This window comes from Lissotriton helveticus, chromosome 1_2 (assembly GCF_964261635.1).
Source record: "Lissotriton helveticus chromosome 1_2, aLisHel1.1, whole genome shotgun sequence".
Lineage (NCBI taxonomy): Eukaryota > Metazoa > Chordata > Amphibia > Caudata > Salamandridae > Lissotriton > Lissotriton helveticus.
Window position 1 is genome coordinate 211,791,281 of NC_136058.1, and position 20,677 is coordinate 211,811,957.

The 20,677-nt window shown below is 45.0% G+C and overlaps 1 protein-coding gene across 1 annotated transcript in view; it reads right to left on the reverse strand.

The window, feature by feature from the left end:
- Positions 1 to 372: 372 nt before the first annotated feature.
- Positions 373 to 20,677, reverse strand: part of LOC144799857 (sodium/glucose cotransporter 4-like) — an 803,794-nt gene continuing 783,489 nt past the window's right edge. The window contains exon 14 of the mRNA XM_078671442.1: positions 373 to 599. Within this exon, the coding sequence (XP_078527568.1) occupies positions 391 to 599 (209 nt within the window). The 3' untranslated portion in view covers positions 373 to 390. The remainder of the gene's footprint in view (positions 600 to 20,677) is intronic.

Genomic DNA, 20,677 nt, shown 5'->3' on the forward strand with positions numbered 1-20,677 from the left:
CAGTCAGTGTAGAAATATTTGACATATTTAGTTTTATCAATAGGCAATCTTTTCTTTATAGTCTTTACACAAATTGGTCCACTTTTTATAAAAACATTTCAATGCCAAAAAGCAAAGTTTTCTAAGACAAATAATTTCAACTAAAACGGAATGCTCTCCTATTGTGTTGACTGAATTCCACAAACATTGCTGTCACATAAGTTGCTTTCTGCACTGGTAAAGCTACTATTCATAACTCACTTTGTGAATAGCAAACAATTGTAACCTTGGACAAAAGTGTAAATTTATCCTTTGAGAATCAGCACCCCAAGTATTCAAGTCCATGAAAAATAATGGGTAAAATGTGAAAAGAATTTGTCATGCAACATCATTTGTTTATTTAGTTTATTATCATCCAAAATATCCCCAGAGGAATGTATTTATACTCAGAAGAATGATCATATTAATATTACAAAATTTCCTCCAAAACGGCTTTTCTGCTATGCTTGTAAGTTTCTTGTCCAATTCTGCTTGCTGTTCTTTAGATAATTTCACAGCGGGAGTCCCAGACATGCCACAAATCCAGAAATATGTTTTCTTCCACCAAGGAAAATATGCAGCTATTAAATGGTTTGGAGGAATAAGATTTAAATTAAATCAATGGAATGTTATACAATCACCCACACATTCATTATATTGCCAAATCATTGCTTTAATACAACATCAGCACATAACATTGTTCTCCGTCCAAATACATCTGTAAATAAATCTTACTGCTATTGGGGTTGAAATAATAGCTATTTTCCTCCCATAGATTTATCCCAATAGTTCATATGTTTTCACATTTGTTTCTACAAATCTAAATTTGGTTTAAGTTTTGACTTTATTTGACTTTAATTAATTCTTTAATATCCAGTTTAGATTGAATGTAACATGAACCTGAGAGGTGAGTTTTCTCTGCATTATTAAGTATATTTGTATTAATGTCTCTGTAACCTGAAGTCAAACTGCAGTGTGATACAATCCAGTCCGTATTGCAATAGAACTGGGAGCCTAAAGAATAAGAAACAAATGGTGGCACACACAATGTGGTCCATTCATGTGACTTACCGCATTACAGTTTTAAGCATGATAAAATAATCTCTCTCTCTCTCTCTCTCTCTCTCTCTTTCTCTCTCTCTCTCTCTTTCTCTCTCTCTCTCTCTCTCTCTCTGCTCTCTCTCTCTCTCTCTCTCTCTCTCTCTCTCTCTGCTCTCTCTCTCTCTGCTCTCTCTCTCTGCTCTCTCTCTCTGCTCTCTCTCTGCTCTCTCTCTGCTCTCTCTCTGCTCTCTCGCTGCTCTCTCTCGCTCTCTATATATATATATATATATATATATATATATATATATATATATATATATATATATATATATACTAGCAGCCCGTCCCGACATTGTCCGGGTATGAATTGCTGCCGGCCAGTAGTATATTGTTTTGCAGGATTTCGTTTTGATAGCATTTCTTATCAGTGACAGGCCTGTGAAACGCTCCGATTGACAGTGCACTGCTGATGCACTTAAGAGTGCGCGTTCAGTAGTGTGTGAACTCGAGTTTCCCTACTTTATTTTTCCTTGCAATATTAAATAGCGCGAACTCGACAACATGGCATGAGCACAATTTACATTACAGAAGAACACATTAATGTGTGGTAGGCACGGGGAGGCAAAGCGATTTGCCTGGAATCACAAGATGTTGAGCTGATGCCGAGATTCGAACGTAGCTCCCCAGCTCTAAAGTTCGCAATTGTAGAACTTGTGGCGGAAGGTGTGTCTAAAAGTGTATGTCGGTACTGGCCATCAATGAGAGAGACCTGTGCATTTTTCAAATGGGTGGTGAAAAAATATGAGTATGTAGCTGGAGATGTGGGCCGCCGTGCCACCAATGTACTTACCGGGGGAGGGTAAACACCCATTATTCCGCAACTTTCTTTCCTCATACCATCACTCCGCATACTTTCATTACGAAAGTACCATGAATCTGCAATGCCATTATAACGCAAGGCATTACATTTTATATGCTTTTACCACGCATACATTTACAACGAAATTCGTTGTAAATGCATGAATGGTAAAGGCATGTTTTTTTTAAATGTTTGGATGAGGTAAGTATGGGTATAGGGGTATATCTTTTGGGGTACTGAGGTATATGTTTTGAGGTGTTTGGGTATTTTAAGGGTTCATATACAGTTTTGGGTTATGGGATACAGGGGTAGTTTTAGGGTTTAGGGATAGGTATGGGTTTTGGGGTACAGGGGTATTTTTAGGGTTCTGGGCTAGGTTTGGGTCTGGGGTATAGGGTTATTTTTAGGGTTCAGTGGCAGGTTTGGGGTCCAGGGGTATTTTAAGGGTTCAGGGCTTGGTTTGGGTTTTGGGCTACAGGGGTATTTTTAGGATTCAGAGCTACGTTTGGGTTTTGGGGTGCAGGGGTATTTTAGGGTTAAGGGGTAGGTTTGGGTTTTGGGGTACAGGGTTATTTTTAGGGTTCAGGGCTAGGTTTGGGTTTTGGGGTACAAGGGTATTTTTAGGGTTCAGGGGTATGTTTGGGGTTTGGGGTACAGGGGTATTTTAAGGGTTCAGGGCTAGGTTTGGGTTTTGGGGTACAGGGGTATTTTAGGGTTCAGGGGTGGTTTTGGGGTACAGTGGTATTTTTAGGGTTCAGGGGTAGGTTTGGGTTTTGAGGTACAGGGGTATTTATATGGTTCAGGGCTAGGTTTGGGTTTTGGGGTAAAGGGGTATTTTTAGGGTTTAGGGATAGGTTTGGGTTTTGGGGTACAGGGTATATTTATAGGGTTAAGATGGGTTAGTGTTTAAGGGTGTTGGGGTATTTTAAGGAGTAAGGGTGGGTTATGATTATGGGTTGCAGGCTTATTTAAAGGGAGCAGGGTGGGATTAGCACACCGAGATTGCAATAGTACATGTCTGTATTTGACTCACATGCATTACAATGACCTGCCAGTATGTCTTCTATGTCTACTATGACTCAACACTACCCTCTCATATGACGATCATCATCCAATCACTGGCAGTATATAATGGTGTACCTTTCATTAATACATTGTCATGTGAACAAGGCTCTTGCGAGCCGAAACGTCATGAGACTGAACCTGCACCTTAAATAAAAACTTGGAGCACTATACTTGGTCCGTGTCCGTTGGCTTCCTTCCTGGCTGGAGTAGATCCAGAGCGTGAGAGGAGTGGCGGTGTGGTCCATATATATATATATATATATATATATATATATATATTACCTACTGGCGGTCGCCAGTAGGTATATATAGTTAGGATTTTTTCTCTATGGGTTTTTTGAAAATTCTATGTCTAATAACTTTGGCGTTTGTGGACGGAATCGGCTGAAATTTTCAGGAAAATGGCACATTTTGTTTCGGAGCAGCCCTTGAAAATTTGGGGGGGGTTCGTCCAGTGGGGGCCGAGAAAAAAGGGGGGTCCCAAAACGTGTTTTTAACATTGAGTTTTCCATAGGGCGGTTGGCCTCACTTTTAGCCCGAACGGCTGAATGGATTTGCACGAAACTTGGCAAAATTGTAGGGACTGGTAGCCCGATGTGCCTTTTGTAGGTCTCAATATATGTGCTCCAGTGGATTTTGAGAAATTAACGTTTAAAAAAAGATATATATCTGTAACAGCGGACCGGTTAGCGCTCTGGTTCGCGGACTTTTCGCGCAACGGAGCTTTGTGAAGCGAAGCTGATTGGTTCTCCGGCGTCTGTCAACATTCCAAACAGTCCGTAGCGGCCGCCATCTTGTCTCTCGGTAGGATCGAGAGACAAGAGGAGGTCAAAACAAAGGGGGAAATAACTATAAGGGGGCATAGTAGATCCTCGCTGACCCCCTAGGTTTGATGTGGAGGTTTTAAAAGGGCCCCGCGGGGCAAAAAAAATAATAAAAATAATAATTGAACGGCTGAATGGATTTGCACGAAACTTGGCAAAATATTAGGGACTGGTAGCCCGATGTGCCTTTGCTAGGTCTCAATATATGTGCTCCAGTGGATTTTGAGAAATTAACGTTTAAAAAAAGATATATATCTGTAACAGCGCTCCGCTTCGCGTAACGGAGGTTTGCGAAGCTGATTGGTCATTCTGTCACTGGGCTATAGTTGGGCTACATCTGGCTGATATTTGGGCTACATTTGTTTTTTTGTGTGTCTGGCGGCCATCTTTGGGCTACATTGGGCTACATTGGGCTTCATTGGGCTACATTCGGCTAATTAGCAAATAGCTCATCGCAAACTAGGAATGGTAAAGAATCGCTATTTATTCCTTAAAGTTCGCTATTTAGGAAATGCAAATAACTTTGATGATACATATGGCGGTTCATCTCTAACAAGATAAGAAGCATAGGGATAGATTTATGATGACTGGCGCATCACCAGGGATGTGTTAGTCATTCTGTGCCGCTGTTCCGTCACCTATGGTGTGCTGCATTTACAATGCGGCGCATCATGGGGCAAAAACAGCACAGATGCGTGATGTATCTGTGCCGTAAAGGTGGCGCATTGCTGGAGTTGTATCGCAAGTGTGATGAAGCTCCAGCAAGGGTCGGGGGTGCCCCTGTCGCAGGGTTTCTGTTCTCACACAGAACTGTGGACAGAGGATTGGAACCTCGGCGAATTAGGGTGTCCCAAAACTCACGTTAGTAATCAAAAACTATTTAGCAAGCTAGGTACAGTGTCACATTGGATATAACAAACTCTCAATGTTTAGACAATCCAGAATATGAACTTATAGTACCTCAGGATACGTGGAACTCATGAACAGTCGGTCGTTATATATTTCTTAGAAACCAGAACATGGAGTTAAGAAGAACACATGTGTAATTGAAATGTTTATTTACTAATGCCGTCTTCTCAGGCGTAGTACCTTAGATAATAAAAGTACACATATTATCAGTAGCAAAATTACCAGCATAGTTACTAGTACATAAAAAGTGAATGGTGATAGTATGTTAACATGCTGTAAATGAATAAGAGTTAGCAACACTTATAAGCAGCCGCGGGCCGTGGAGGGAGTTACGGTGAGGCAGGGAGGCGGGGAGGGGGAGAAGCAGGGTGGAGAATACAAGTACACATATTATCAGTAGCAAAATTACCAGCATAGTTACTAGTACATAAAAAGCGAATGGTGACAGTATGTTAACATGCTGTAAATGAATAAGAGTTAGCAACACTTATAAGCAGCCGCGGGCCGTGGAGGGAGTTACGGTGGGGCAGGGAGGCGGGGAGGGGGAGGGGCAAGGTAGAGAGGGCTCCACCCTGCTTCTCCCCCTCCCCGCCTCCCTGCCCCATCGTAACTCCCTCCACGGCCCGCGGCTGCTTATATCTCACCCTCCCTAATACACATATTATATTATTTGCTAAGAAGGTCTCTTTGTGTTGGTTTAGGGCGTGTCCATACTTTAGTGTCTTAGATTTGAAGGAATCACATCAGCATACACCAGCTCTCTCTTCATGTGAACCGCATCAACTGTTGTGTATGTGTGTTCGGCAAAGCAATATAAAACCCGCCTCATGCCCAGAATTGGCAGAAGTTGCACTTATGTTATGAGTATGAAGTCGTGGAGATCAGACCTCATAACAATTCTGTATCGTGTTGTTCTTGAAACTTTAGCACTCGCTGTACAGATATAGTTTAACAAGTAAAGCAGATAGTAGACCAATAACATATTATTCTCATGTAAACCACGATGAACTACTAGGTGGAAAGCTAAAGCAACAACTAAGTGTCGTGTGCAGAAGTTGCAAAAAAGGAAAAATGGCGTTTAAACCGGTAATGAGCCCATGCTAACTTAACACGGTGTAAAGATATCCAGGACCTAGATGACACCTCCTCATGATCCGGAAACGAACTGAATAAGATAATAGAAGTGCCATCTCATGAGAGCAGATTGCAAGTTTATATGTGGACGGTCCGCAAGGTAAAGCATTAAAAACTAGGAAAATTCAATGCTAAAGAAAAATAAAACAGCCAAGTACTTTATCGAGTCTTAAGCCAATAGGCAAGGTAAATAATAAAAACTTGACAAATAAGTCAATGAATTGTCAATGAAATGCTAGTACTCAGCATATCAAACATGAAAAAGGTCTATGACATAACTGTGTATGCAAAATAAGCTGCAACAGCCTCCAATAGGAAGTCACCGTCTTCATCTGAAAACAGTTCAGCCATCCAATTTAAAAGCGGAAAAGAACATACGTGCTCTCCCAGCACCGGATCCTCTATCACCATCAGAGGACAGCTCGGTGGGTTTTCAAGAAAGCTGTGTTCCAAGAAAGACTGTGCTGCCGCCAGTAAATTCCAGGGACCAAGTAGTCCATGCATCAATGCCACAGCCATAATCCTTTCGCCAGGACAAATCAACTCGTGAGTAATGATAGGAGTCATCAGCTGATTAAAGTCGACGTCAGGAGAAACCGGTCCGCAGAGACACAAATCAATGGCCCAATCGAAATCACAGGTCAGGCAGTGAAATACAGGCTGGACACAGGTGAAGTAGGAGAACCGAAAAGATAATCCATATGCCGTGCTTAATATCGCCAACGGCATTGTGCCATAATATTCTAGCATGCGATTGCGGAACAGTGTCAGCAGCTGCAGGGTCGGAGGTTGCATAGGAGGGACATCCATATTTAAAAATGTAAAAAAGCACAAGAGCGTCCGCTGGTAATGCAAGTAAAAATGCAATCCACGAACCAGAGTGGAGAAAATGGAATGAAAGGGAGCAGGGATGACTCCAAAGATTTTCTCAAATGAAGTCACGAGACCACTGGTAACAACTTTAAAAAAGTGTGCCAGGGATTTTGTGGAGGATGCGTTAAAGATAGTCGGAAACATGTTGCTGAAATTGAAAGGCAAACCTGTGTACGGGTGTTCGCTATGTGAAGTACGAAAGTTTCACGGGCCGAACTCAAGGCCACCTCTCTCTGAGACAAAAGAGCTCTTATTCTTGTCATGCCGTTGAAACGTGTCCCAAGGTTGGTATTTGTGGCCAGATTGAAAACTCCCTATGTTCATGTGTGGGAGGAAATAGAACATTTCTGCAGCAAATAACCCGTTCACTTACTGTTACGATAAAAGGAATACTTTTTAATTAACTCAGAACAATCTTCATTATTGAGCATCAAATAACTACCATTTTCCAACAACTTGAACGTGGGGATGATAGCAGGAACTGGCGTGCCTTGCAACACGCAAGCCATATTTGGTCGGTGTTTGTTGCATGAATCGTGTAACTGTATGTGCCTACACATTAGTGAATGATCTGGCGTCTCAGTGCATTCCTCTCCATTCAGATAAACTTCTTGATCATTTTTGAAACATCTGTATGTGTATGGAAGCGACCAGACCTCATGAACAAAAGCACTACCTAAAGGTTCATAAAGACCTATTGGTATATATTTCATACAATTTGAAAACTTATATAAAGCAAAAGGCAGCGTTATTAAACCGTGGATAAGGCATGTTGCCAAAAAACCCGCAATCCTCTGCTGATGATGTCACTGAGCATGTCATGAATGATGTAATATGTGACATCATCAGTAGTGGATTATGGGTAATAGTATCTCTAGTTTACTCCCCTATAGCTGTCTTTCTTTTAACATAAGTGTGTGTTTCCTTCCCTTATACTTACTGTTTTTGGTTCGCTTCCAGTTCGCGTACCAGCGAGCGAACTAGGAAGCGAACTAAGAGAAATAGAGGTTGGCACAGTTCCAAATATTGTACCAATTTTTTAATAACGGGGAGGTAGTTCTGAAAAGAACTTTTTTTTTATTTTTCTGAACATTTTTTTACTGTTTTTGAATTTTTCGGAACAGTTTTATATTTTTTTGGGTTTTTCTTGGAGGGGGCAATGAAAACGATTCATTGTAAAGGGCTCAACAGGAGCAACAAAACAAAAAAAAGAAGTATTTATTATTTTGGGCGTTTCGGACAAACTTGCATATGATAGTCAATAGCTCTGTTGATCAGAGTGATGCTTCTTTCTCCGTAGGAAATGAATCCATCGCAAAATACGCAGGTGTGTTTTACTTCACCAAATCTCATTTGTATATTTGGCACCATCTCCCTGCCCTCTGGTCCCGTTACTTCCGGTACAACAGATCTTCTGGCCATAATAGGGAGATTATCTAGGTCGTTCCGAAACTGTGCAGCACTGTAGTTGTTAGGATGCCACCTAGTCATATGGCGATGCATTGTGTAGTTTCCGAAACTGTATTTTTTGTCGGTCCCTCTGGACAGTCTATCTTGACATATAAGGCAAGTTACGTATCTTGCATTTACTTTTTTCTGACCTTTGGGAATTTTAAAAAATTGCCAAATGAAGTTTTCTTTCCGGTGAGACGTCTTGGGCTGCTCAGGCAAAAACTGCCTCTCTTCGTGCTCGTCCTCCTGTTCCTCTTCTTCTTCTTCTTGTTGAATTACAACTTGAGCAGGTGGTCCACTCTTCCTTGGATGTGGTGGAGGTGGTGGGGAAGCACCAGCTGAAGCTACTAAAGAAGCCATTGCTCAGTGATCACAAAGGGTCTTTCTCTCACAATGATGAAAGTCAGAGTGAGGAAAGAAGGAGGGATTTTCATCATTTGGGAAAAACAAGAGTTCTCAACCAATCAAAAGTGTTCATTTTAGATTATATGACCTAGTCTTACATCATTAGGAAACCAAAAGTGAAATGAACCAATGAAAAGTGTTATTACCAAGTCACATGACTTGCTGTGTTTACGTTAAGCGCTTTGCAGGGCCTCCCGGTTTGCTTCCAGAAACCTGCGCTTTGGCACTCGCTTCGCGTACCAGTTTGCTAACGTAGCACGTCATATGACGTATCAAGCGACAACGTGGAACGTCATGCGGACGGGAGGCGTCACGATGTTGTTTTCTAACGCGGCACTTGCGGTAAAGAAACGTTTACCGGCTCGCGGTCTATTTCGCGGCATCAAGGTCAGCTAACGGGAAGCTTCCCGATTCGCGAAGCGGGAACGAAGAAAAAAAAATATTTTAAAAAAAAATTATTCATAAACATATAAAATATATTTTTGGATTTAAAGAAGAATACATTTTACAGCTACAGATATTAGCTGTTAAAAAACCAATGAAATTCACAGAAAAAACCATAGGTTATAGACCATATATAGTTAGGAATTAGCATTTACAAAACCTTGAAAATTCACTGAAAAAACCATAGGTTATAGACCATATATAGTTAGGAAATAGCATTTAGAAAACCTTATTTTACTCACACAAAACCATTGAAATTCCATATATAGTTAGTTGCACTAACTATATATCGCGCACCTGCAATCCACTGCTGATGATGTCACATATTACATCATTCATGACATGGTCAGTGACATCACTGATGACATCACTGATGACATCTCAAATGACATCACTGATGACATCACTGATGACAACATCCAGTGACTGTATGCTTCTGTAAAGTTAAAATATGTCTTACATATTGAAGAATGAGTGGATGTATAAGTGTCTGGATGAAGGATTTAGTAGGTGCATGACTGACTGTATAAGTGAGTGATTAAATGTGTCTCACTGAGTGCATGGGTTAGTGACTAAACTGTTTTAAATTGTGCATCATTGTGTCTGTTGTTTTGTAATCTGATGCATGTGTTGATCATTAGCTATATGACTAACTATATGGGTTATTGATTAGTTGCCCAAGTATTTGTATGGGAGACTGAGTGTGTGTGTGGGTGTCTGGGAGGTGTATGACTCTGTGCATAGATGTGTGAGCAGTTGATTCACTAGATGTATGGGTTCAAAAGTGCATGTGGAAACATCTGTATGGGCGGTTGACTGTGTGCATGAGTGTATTGGTGAGTGAATGGATATCTCAGTGCTACATGTCAAAGTAAGTACATATGTAAAACACAGTACATGTGATAGTTGACATATATAAATAACTGTGCATAAGAGCCAGTGAATGTGTGAGTGGCTGTATGGATTATTGTGAACTTGTATCAGGGATTGTATAACAGAGTAAATATGTGTTATTATATGTTCCAATAAGTAAGGTGTGTATAACTATATAGTTGAGGAAATCGAGGTGTGATTGATTCTTTGCAAGACTGACTAGGTGTGTGAGTAACTGCATGGATGAGTGACAGTCTGTGAGTGTCTGTTTACACTGAGTGTATCTAAGGTTATATTAGAGTCTGAAGAGGTTCATTGTATCATCACATGAATGATGTCATCAGTGATGTGATCAGTAATGTCAAATGAGATGTCATCAGTGATGTCATCAGTGATGTCATTTGAGATGTCATCAGTGATGTCATCAGTGATGTCACTGACCATGTCATGAATGATGTAATATGTGACATCATCAGCAGTGGATTGCAGGTGCGCGATATATAGTTAGTGCAACTAACTATATATGGAATTTCAATGGTTTTGTGTGAGTAAAATAAGGTTTTCTAAATGCTATTTCCTAACTATATATGGTCTATAACCTATGGTTTTTTCAGTGATATATATATATATATATATATATATATATGTACATATATATATAATCTACTGGCGGTCGCCAGTAGGTAGATATAGTTAGGACCTAGTTTCCATATGAAATCCGCAACATTCTATTGGGAATAACTTTGGCGCCGGTTGATGAATCTTTCGCAAATTTCTCAAAGTAGATGGCCCGCTCCTCCCCTGTTTAATGGATCCCCGGTATCTGAGGCTGAAGCGGTACAGGGGAGCGGAGGAGGCTTTTCTGTGGACTTGTTACAACCAGCCTTCTTAAAGGGGCGGGACTAATCTACAAAGTGCTGCATCATTCATGGAGGCTTTAGGCACTGGCAACGGCTACCATCTGCCAGAAATGCATCCGCCACTATTTTCATTAAAGCCTTCAACTGTCTCCCCTTGGGTGTCTGCTTCTTTTTTTTGGAGAGAAGTTTGCTGCACATATCCATGCGTCAACCAGAGACGCATTACAGACTCCCCCGCCTCACCTGGGACTTGGACATCACTGGTAATGAACTGTCATGGTTCTGCAAAGTTTTCCAAAGTTGTTTGGACGGTCTCAAGCCCGCCTTGGAGCCCGGGAAGAAGATGGGCAGTAGCGAGGTTTCCCAACCTCGTGCTGGGCAACAGGTATGGCCCTGTTTAATGGACCCCCGGTATCTGAGGCTGAAGCGGTACAGGGGAGCGGAGGAGGCTTTTCTGTGAACTTTTAAGCTGACATTACAATTGTTTACATTTTGGTTGTTTTTGGGCACAACTTTGTTTCCCACACCCGAAATACACGACGAAGAGGTCATCTTCCTCATCCTCCGCAGCAACATCCCCGGGGTCCTGAACACTAGGGACTCTGGGACTTGTAGTTTCACTCATCGTGGGTCGCTGCACAGGTGTGCTGCCTGGGGTCGGTGTGCACTTGTAACAACGAGCCTTCTTAAAGGGGCGGGACTAATCTACAGAGTGCTGCATCATTCATGGAGGCTTTAGGCCCTGACGACGGCTACCATCTGCCAGAAATGCATCCGCCACTCTTTCCATTAAAGCCTTCAACTGTCTCCCCTTGGGTGTCTGCTTCTCTTTTTCGAAGAGAAGTTTGCTGCATATATATATATATATATATATATATATATATATATATATATATATATTCTACTGGCGGTCGCCAGTAGGTAGATATAGTTAGGACCTAGTTTCCATAGGAAATCCGCAACATTCTATTGGGAATAACTTTGGCGCCGGTTGATGAATCTTCGCAAATTTCTCAAAGAAGATGGCCCGCTCCTTCCCTGAAAGTTTTGGGGGGATTCGTCAAGTGGGGATTGAGAAAAAAAGGGGGTCCCAAAACGTGTTTTCCCCATGTTATTTTCCATAGGACCTTTATACACGGCTACAGCCCGAACGGCTGAACGGAATTACAAGAAATTTAGCAAAATGGTAGAGTCTGATACGCAGATCACGCTTTTGCTTAAATGGTGTAAATCCCTCCAGTAGTTCCTGAGAAAATCAAAAGAGAAAAAATATATATCTATAAGCGCGCACCGTACGCGTACCGTACGCGTACAGCACAGGTACAGTGCGCGTACCTTCTTGTGCACGAGCTGCATGCTGATTGGCTGCCACTGTCTGTCAACACTCCAACACAGAAATTGTTGGCAGCCATCTTGTGCTCGGTAGACGGAGGCACAAGAAATCAGAAAAACAAACATGTAGAACACAAAAAGGGGGCAGGGTAGAAACACCCTGACCCCCTAGACCTGCCCAGGTGGTCCCACAAGGACCCCCAAGGCCCCAAAAATGTTTTTTAATAACCCGGTCTGTTTTTTTTCAAATTACCCACCCGGGGGGGGGGGCCAAATCGTGGGGGCATAGTGATGTGATAAAGAAGTGTGGGGGGCCCCACATCCCCCCCCCACACTGCCCCGGGGACTTCCGTCCCCCGGGGCAAAGCAACGCAGCTCCCTGGCGCATACTGGAGGCTCCTGGTGGGCTAGTTGGCACCCAAGGACCCCCAGTATGCAAGGGGAATTAGTTCCCACTCTGCAAACGCGCCAGGGGGCTGCGTTGCAGAGAGGTGTAAAAAGGGGCATAGCCTCATTACACCTCTCTGCAATGCAGCCCCCTGGTGCATACTGGAGGTTCCAGGTGGGATAGCCCAGCCCCCAGGGACCCCAGTATGCAAGGGGAATTAGTTCCCCCTCTGCAAACGCGCCCGGGGGCTGCGTGGCAGAGAGGTGTAAAAAAGGGTGTGGCCTCATTACACTTCTCTGCAATGCAGCCCCCTGGCTCATACTGGAGGTTCCAGGTGGGCTAGTTGGCCCCCAGGGACCCCCAGTATGCGAGAGGAATTAGTTTCCTTTCTGCAAACGTGCCAGGGGGTTGCATTGCAGAGAGGTGTAAAAAGGGGCATAACCCCATTACACCTCTCTGCAATGCAGCCCCCCGGCGCATACTGGAGGTTCCAGGTGGGCTAGTTGGCCCCCAGGGACCCGCAGTATGCAAGGGGAATTAGTTCCCCCTCTGCACACGCGCCAGGGGGCTGCATTGCAGAGAGGTGTAAAAAGGAGCATAGCCTCATTACACCTCTCTGCAATGCAGCCCCCTGGCACATACTGGAGGTTCCAGGTGGGCTAGTTGGCCCCCAGGGACCCCTAGTATGCATGGGGAATTAGTTCCCCCTCTGCAAACGTGCCCGGGGGCTGCGCTGCAGAGAGGTGTAAAAAAGGGTGTGGCCTCATTACACCTCTCTGCAATGCAGCCCCTGGGGAATACTGGAGGTTCCTGGTGGGCAAGTTGGCCCCCTGAGACCCCCAGTATGCAAGGGGAATTAGTTCCCCCTCTGAAAAAGCGCCAGGGGGCTGCGTTGCAGAGAGGTGTAAAAAGGGGCGTGGCCTCATTACACCTCTCTGCAACGCAGCCCCCTGGCGCGTACTGGAGGTTCCTGGTGGGCTAGTTGGCCCCCAGGGACCCCCAGGATGCAATTAGAATTAGCTGACCCTCTGAAAATGCACCAGGGAGCTGCGTTGCAGAGAGGTGTAAAAAGGGGCATAGCCTCATTACACCTCTCTGCAATGCAGCCCCCTGGCGCATACTGGAGGTTCCAGGTGGGCTAGTTGGCCCCCAGGGACCCCTAGTATGCAAGGGGAATTAGTTCCCCCTCTGCAAACGTGCCCGGGGGCTGCGCTGCAGAGAGGTGTAAAAAAGGGTGTGGCCTCATTACACCTCTCTGCAATGCAGCCCCCTGGGGAATACTGGAGGTTCCTGGTGGGCTAGTTGGCCCACAGGGACCCCCAGTATGCAAGGGGAATTAGTTGCCCCTCTGCAAATGCGCCAGGGGGCTGCGTTGCAGAGAGGTGTAAAAACATTTTTTTCAATTTATATTAAAAATATGTAATGTAATTTAAAAAATAAAATATATAAAAATAAATAATGTAAAATAATGTAGTAAATCAGTATAAAAAATATAACAATTAATACATTTAAAGATTATCATTTACAAAACCCTTGAAATTCACTGAAAAAACCATAGGTTTCAGCCACGTTATAGTTAGGAATTAGCATTTAAAAAACCTTAGAAATTCACTGAAAAAATCATAGGTTTCAGCCACGTTATAGTTAGCAATTAGCATTGAAAAAACCTTAGATATTCACAGAAAAACCATAGGTTTCAAACACATCATAATTAGGAATTAGCATTTAAAAAACCTTGCAAATTCACTGAAAAAACCATAGGTTTCAGGCCTGATATAGTTAGGAATTAGCATTTAAAAAACCTTTGAAATTCACTGAAAAAACCACAAGTTTCAGGCCTGATATAGTTAGGAATTAGCATTTAAAAAAATCTTAGAAATTCACTGAAAAAACTGTAGATTTTAGGGGTGTTATAGTTAGCTGGACATTTCACTCATACAAAACCATTGAAATTCCTCCGATATAGTTGGTTGTACTAACTATATCTCTCGCGCCCGCAATCTACTGCTGATGATGTCACATATTACATCATTCATGACATGGTCAGTGACATCACTGATGACATCTCAAATGACTTCACTGATGACATCATCCACGTGATGATACACCTCATCATACACTAGTATAACCTTTCGACACTCACTGTAAAATACAGAGTACCATATTTAAATCCATTGACACACCGATAGAAGTTTCTAAAAATCCACTCAGTGATACCTAGATCTATACACACATCTAATCACTTACCTACAGATTCACTCATACATGCAGTCAATGATCAGTAGAACACTATCAAATATACTTATACACCTATATCGACATTACACACCAGCACACATCCTATTCACTTGAACAGTCATCCTATTCACTTATGCACACAATGGATCATACTTACATTTACTTAGCTATACACTTATACAAACACCACTTTATCTATTCATATAGATAGTAAATTATACTTAGTGTGTTATAAAATCACTATTACAAGTATTCAGTTATCTATACAGTCACGCATACAATCAGTGAGTCTTACGCATACTTATTTATAAACAACAACTGACACATACATTGCCTTTTATTTTTCTACTTTGTGGGACATGTACCATTAAGAGAGACATTTGCTCATCACCACACCCATAAAGATATTCACTCACCCAAACAAATGTTTTAACATGTAGTCTTAACGTCATATACCTACTAAATCAAACTATTCATGCATCTTTGGGCAGTCACACACCTCCCACCGAACCACACACACATTCACTCTCCCATTCAAATATTCAGTTAACTAATCAATAACTATTATAGACTTTCAAATAGCTAGTAACCAACTGGAGAAGTCATTTTTACAACAACTGACAAAGTGATACAGATGTTCACACAGTTTAGTCACTATCCAATATATTTAGAGAGACACTTTAAATTAGTCAAGTAAACAGTCAATCACACTGCTACTAAATCCTCCATCCAGATATTTATATTTATATATCCACTCATTCTTCAATGCAAATTGCTATATATATAATACATATTTAAATAACAAAGCAAACCACATTCACTGGATGATGTCATCAATGATGTAATTTGAGATTTCATCAGTGATGTCACTGACCATGTCATGAATGATGTAATGTGTGACATCATCAGCAGTGGATTGCGGGCGCGCAAGATATAGTTAGTACAACTAACTATATCGGAGGAATTTCAATGGTTTTGTATGAGTGAAATGTCCAGCTAACTATAACACCCCTAAAATCTACAGTTTTTTCAGTGAATTTCTAAGATTTTTTTAAATGCTAATTCCTAACTATATCAGGCCTGAAACTTGTGGTTTTTTCAGTGAATTTCAAAGGTTTTTTAAATGCTAATTCCTAACTATATCAGGCCTGAAACCTATGGTTTTTTCAGTGAATATATATATATATATCTTGTATTCGTCCAACACTTCTTTCTTGGAAAATAGACAAAGCGAACCCAATGTTTCAGTGCTATTTTGAAAGTTTATTCACCGCCCAGCACCGCCGCCATACTATATATATTACCTACTGGCGGTCGCCGGTAGGTAGTTATAGTTAGGACCTATTTTCTATAGGAAATCTGCAACATTCTATTCCCAAAAACGTTGGCGTCGAGTAACGAATCTTCACAAAATTTTCAAAACCTATGGCCCGCTCTGGTCCGCTCCTATCCTGAAAGTTTCACGGTGATTCGTCAAGCGGGGGCCGAGAAAAAAGGGGGGTCCCAAAACGTGTTTTCCCCATGCAATGTCCCATAGGAAACTTTAGCAGCGGCTACGGCCCGAACGCTGAACAAAATTTCACCAAATTTGGCAAAAAGGTAGCCCTTGGTTCAGAGTCATGCCTTTTTGTAAATCCGTTCAGGAGTGGCTGAGAAAAGCAAAAGTAAAATCACTTATATATCTATGGCCGCGCAGGATCTGCGCACCGTCCCGATGACAAGCTGTATGCTAATTGGCTGTCAACACTGCAAACCAGGAAGTGTTGGCAGCCATCTTGTGCATCGGTAGAACCGAGGCACAAGAAAACAGAAGAAAAAATGCGCAAAACACAAAAAGGCGGCAGGGTAGAAACAAAACTATAACGGATGAATTTCCATGGTTTTGTATGAGTGAAATGTCCAGCTAACTATAACGACCCTGAAACCTATGTTTTTTTCAGTGAATTTCTAAGGTTTTTTAAATGTTAATTCCGAACTTTAACGTAACTGAAACCTATGTTTTTTTTAAGAGAATTTCAAAGCTTTTTTAAATGCTAGTTTCCAACTATGACTAAATCGGTAGGACATGTGACGAAAAAAGAAAAAACCCACAGAAAGAAGTAAAAGAAATGCAGAAAGAAGCAACATAAGTCCTCAACGACGAAGAAAAGTGCAGGAAGAAGGAATACGCGCAGAAAGAACAAACAGAGGAGCAGAAAGAGGCCTTGTTGCAAAATCATCCTGTACCCCCAGCTTTTTCAGATGGGGACTGGTGGTAACTGACTCACCAGTCATAGAGCCAGTGCTATGCTAAAACACACTTCGAATACAGTTAAAACACCTACATACACTAGGTAACACTATGCGTTGCGGTACACCTGTTATTAGCATGACCTCCTCTGTAAGCCCTTGTATATAATTGGGCAGGGGGCTTCAAACTACCTCTTAAAACGTGCCACAGGCCATGTTTGCACACTGGTGAAGGGAGGGGGTTCCGTTTTAATTTTGGGGATAAAGTCCCCCTGAATCCGGAGTGTCCCTTGGGTAAAACTAGCCCATCACGTATCTCTAGTTAGCACCACTGAGCTGTGTTGCAGAAAAAATGGGCACGGTCTGGACCACCTCTCTGCAACGCAGCGCACTGGTGCTTACTGAAAGCACGTGGTAGACTTGTTGCCCCCATGGGCCCTCAGGATTGAAGGGGAATTCTTTCCCCAACTTAAAATGAGCCACAGGGCGAGTTTGCACAAGTCACCTCAGGCCCCATCCCCTCCCTTCACCATGTGTGCAAACACACCCTGTGGCCATTTTAAGTTGGGAGATTAGGTCCCCTTGAAACCTGAAGGTCCCTAGGGTCCAACTAGCCCACTGGGTACCTCCAGGAAGCGCCACATAGCTGCGTAGCAGAGATGTGTAAAAAGTGGCATAGCCTGTACCACCTCTCTGCAAGGCAGCACAGTGGCGCTTACTGGAAGCACCTGGTTGGCTAGGTAGCCCAACGGGTCCCTCAGGATTCAAGTGGAATTATTTCCCCAACTTACAATGTGCCACAGGGGGTGTTTGCACACGTCACCTCAGGCCCTGTCTCCTCCAATCCCCACAGCAACGATAGAGATATGAGCACCGTAGTCCGTGGCGATTGCCCAAACTCCAAGTCACCACTGATATATGAGCACATTCAGCTACTATACCTGTACTAGGAATAATGATCCCTAATCACGCCTAAACTCCTGCACTGATAACATGACCCTGAGAACGTATGTTGTACCTTAGACTTTGATTTAGACAATTATTTTTGCATTGCTTAAACATCTTCGAATACTGTTTGTTAGAAAGGCGATCCCGGGGGAGGCAGAAGATGTCTGACTGACCACCCCTAGGTCCACCCCTCCTTCTGGAAGTGGCCGAGCGTTTGTCGGGAGGCCTCCTGGGTGAGGTTCCTCTCCTAGGATCGTACAGCCCAGCAATCACAACACTACAAATGGACACCACACAAGAGGATAAGTTCTTAGGTTTTATCAGTAATAAAGGTTGATGATTCGGCAATATGTACAAGCGGATCGAGGGACCCGTAAAGTCTCGTAAACAGGGAACAGGGTAGCGGGTCAGTCTCAGTTCTGGTTGGGCGTAGGGATACCCTGCGCACAGCTCTCAATCCTCGAGCGGGGGGGTTCCGAGAGGGCGAGCCGCGGCAGCGCCAGCAGGACTCAAAAGATGGTTTTGACGAAGTTGGGCCGCGGCAGCGCCAGCAGGCATCGAGGTAGTTTCGGCGAGGATGGGCCGCGGCAGCGCCAGCAGGCTCGAAAGATGGTTTCAGCGAGGATGGACCGCGGCAGCGCCAGCAGGCTCCAAAGGTGGTTTCAGCGAAGGTGGGCCGCGGCAGCGCCAGCAGGACTCCAAAGATGGTTTCAGCGAAGATGGGCCGCGGCAGTGCCAGCAGGCTCCTATGAGGGGTTCAAGGTTCAGGGTAGCGAGTTCTTCTCAGGGTCAGCCGCGACAGCGTCAGCAGGGCTCTCAACTCCAGGATACAACTGTCGTCCTAATCCAGGGCTAGCCCAGATATAGGACTGGAGTCCTTTGATGTCCGGACCCTCGCACCTGGGGGTCAGAGGGGCCGGGATGGTGGTGTCCAGATACCCAGCAGGGGGGTGGAGCCAGCGCCCAGGGAGGCGGGAGGGCGGTCGATACCAGGCGTCCGGGGACGGCTGGAGGGCCATCGAAACTCCCCTCCTCTTGGATCCGTCAAGTGCCCACTCTACCACCTGGGGGGATCTTGGTGCCTCGATGTCGGGGCTTCGCTGGGGTCGGGGCCAAGGCCACGTGCTCGGGACGTGATGGGCCCAAGATGGCGTCAGGCCTGACATGGTGGTCCGGAGTGGTAGCCGGACCTGCAGAGTTGGGGCGCGGAGGGTTCGCCGTGTACCGGGGGGAGAGCCGGGGGTTGCCAGGGTGGCTGCTCCTGTCAAGAGTTCGTGTAGGGTAGCGCCAAGGGGGCGACAGCGGATTGATGGAGGGCCGATGTCGTCCCGGGCCCGCCATGCGGGAGGGGTAGGACCACGCCATGAGGCCGGGTCCAACACACGTCCCCCCCAGCTGAAGGCAGGGGAGAGTCACCCATCTTCTTGGGGGTTCTCCTCGCCGAGGCGGAAGAAACGGGACAGGCCATCAGCATTGGCGTGGTCGTTGCCAGGGCGATGCTCCACAGTGAAGTCCATCCCTTGGAGGGAGAAGGACCATCGCAACAGCTTCGGGTTCTCACCCCGCCTCTGCATCAGCCAGCGCAGGGGCCGGTGGTCGGTCTGTACCCGGAAGTGGGTGCCGAAGAGGTAGGGCCGGAGTTTCTTTAGGGCCCACACGACGGCGAAGGCTTCTCTCTCGATGGTGCTCCATCGTTGTTCTCTAGCCAGCAGGCGCCGACTGATGAAGGCCACAGGAAGGTCGACTCCCTCAGGGTTAACTTGTGATAGGACCGCCCCGATGCCGTGCTCCGAGGTGTCGGTTTGGACCACAAACTCTCGGCTGTAGTCGGGGGCCTGGAGCACAGGGGCGGTGCACATGGCAGTCTTCAGAGTCTCAAAGGCTGTTTGGCACTCGGGGGTCCAGTGCATCTTCTGTGGTAGTCTTTTGGAGGTCAGTTCAGTGAGGGGCCGCACAATGCTCCCATAGTCTTTGATGAAGCGCCGGTAATATCCCGTGAGCCCCAGGAAAGCTCGGAACTGCTGTCTGGGTGACCGGGTGCTCCCAGGCCCGGATGGCGTCAATCTTTGGTTGGAGTGGAGCCACCTGGCCGCTCCCTACTTGGTGTCCCAGATAGGTCACGGACCCTTGGCCTATATGGCACTTGCTGGCCTTAATTGTCAGTCCAGCCCGTCAGAGGGCCGTCAGGACCTCCCAAAGGTGCGTCAGGTGCTCGTCCCAGTGGAGGCTGTACACCGCAATATCGTCCAGATAGGCGGCGCTGAACTCTTCTAGCCCCGCCAGCACTCTATTCACTAGTCTCTGGAAGGTGGCCGGGGCGTTTTTCATGCCGAAGGGCATCACTTTGAAATGGAAGTGGCCATCGGGGGTCGAGAAGGCAGATCGCTCTTGGGCACCAGGGGTGAGGCCGATCTGCCAATACCCGGCCGTGAGGTCGAAGGTGCTGAGATACCTGGCAGCCCCCAGGCGATCGATCAGTTCATCCGCCCGGGGTATGGGATGGGCGTCGGTCCTGGTGACGGCATTCAGCCCCCGGTAGTCGACACAGAACCGGAGTTCCGGGGGCGGCGGCTTTAGGGACCAGGACAACGGGACTGGCCCAGGGACTGTCTGAGGGTTCCACCACCCCCAGTGCTAGCATCTTGGCAACTTCGGACTGGATGCAAGCCCGAACTCTGTCGGGAACTCGGAAAGCTCGGTGCCGCACAGGCGGGCTGTCCCCGGTGTCGACATCGTGGACACACCATCGGGTGACCCCGGGAGTGAGGGAAAATAGGTCCGCAAA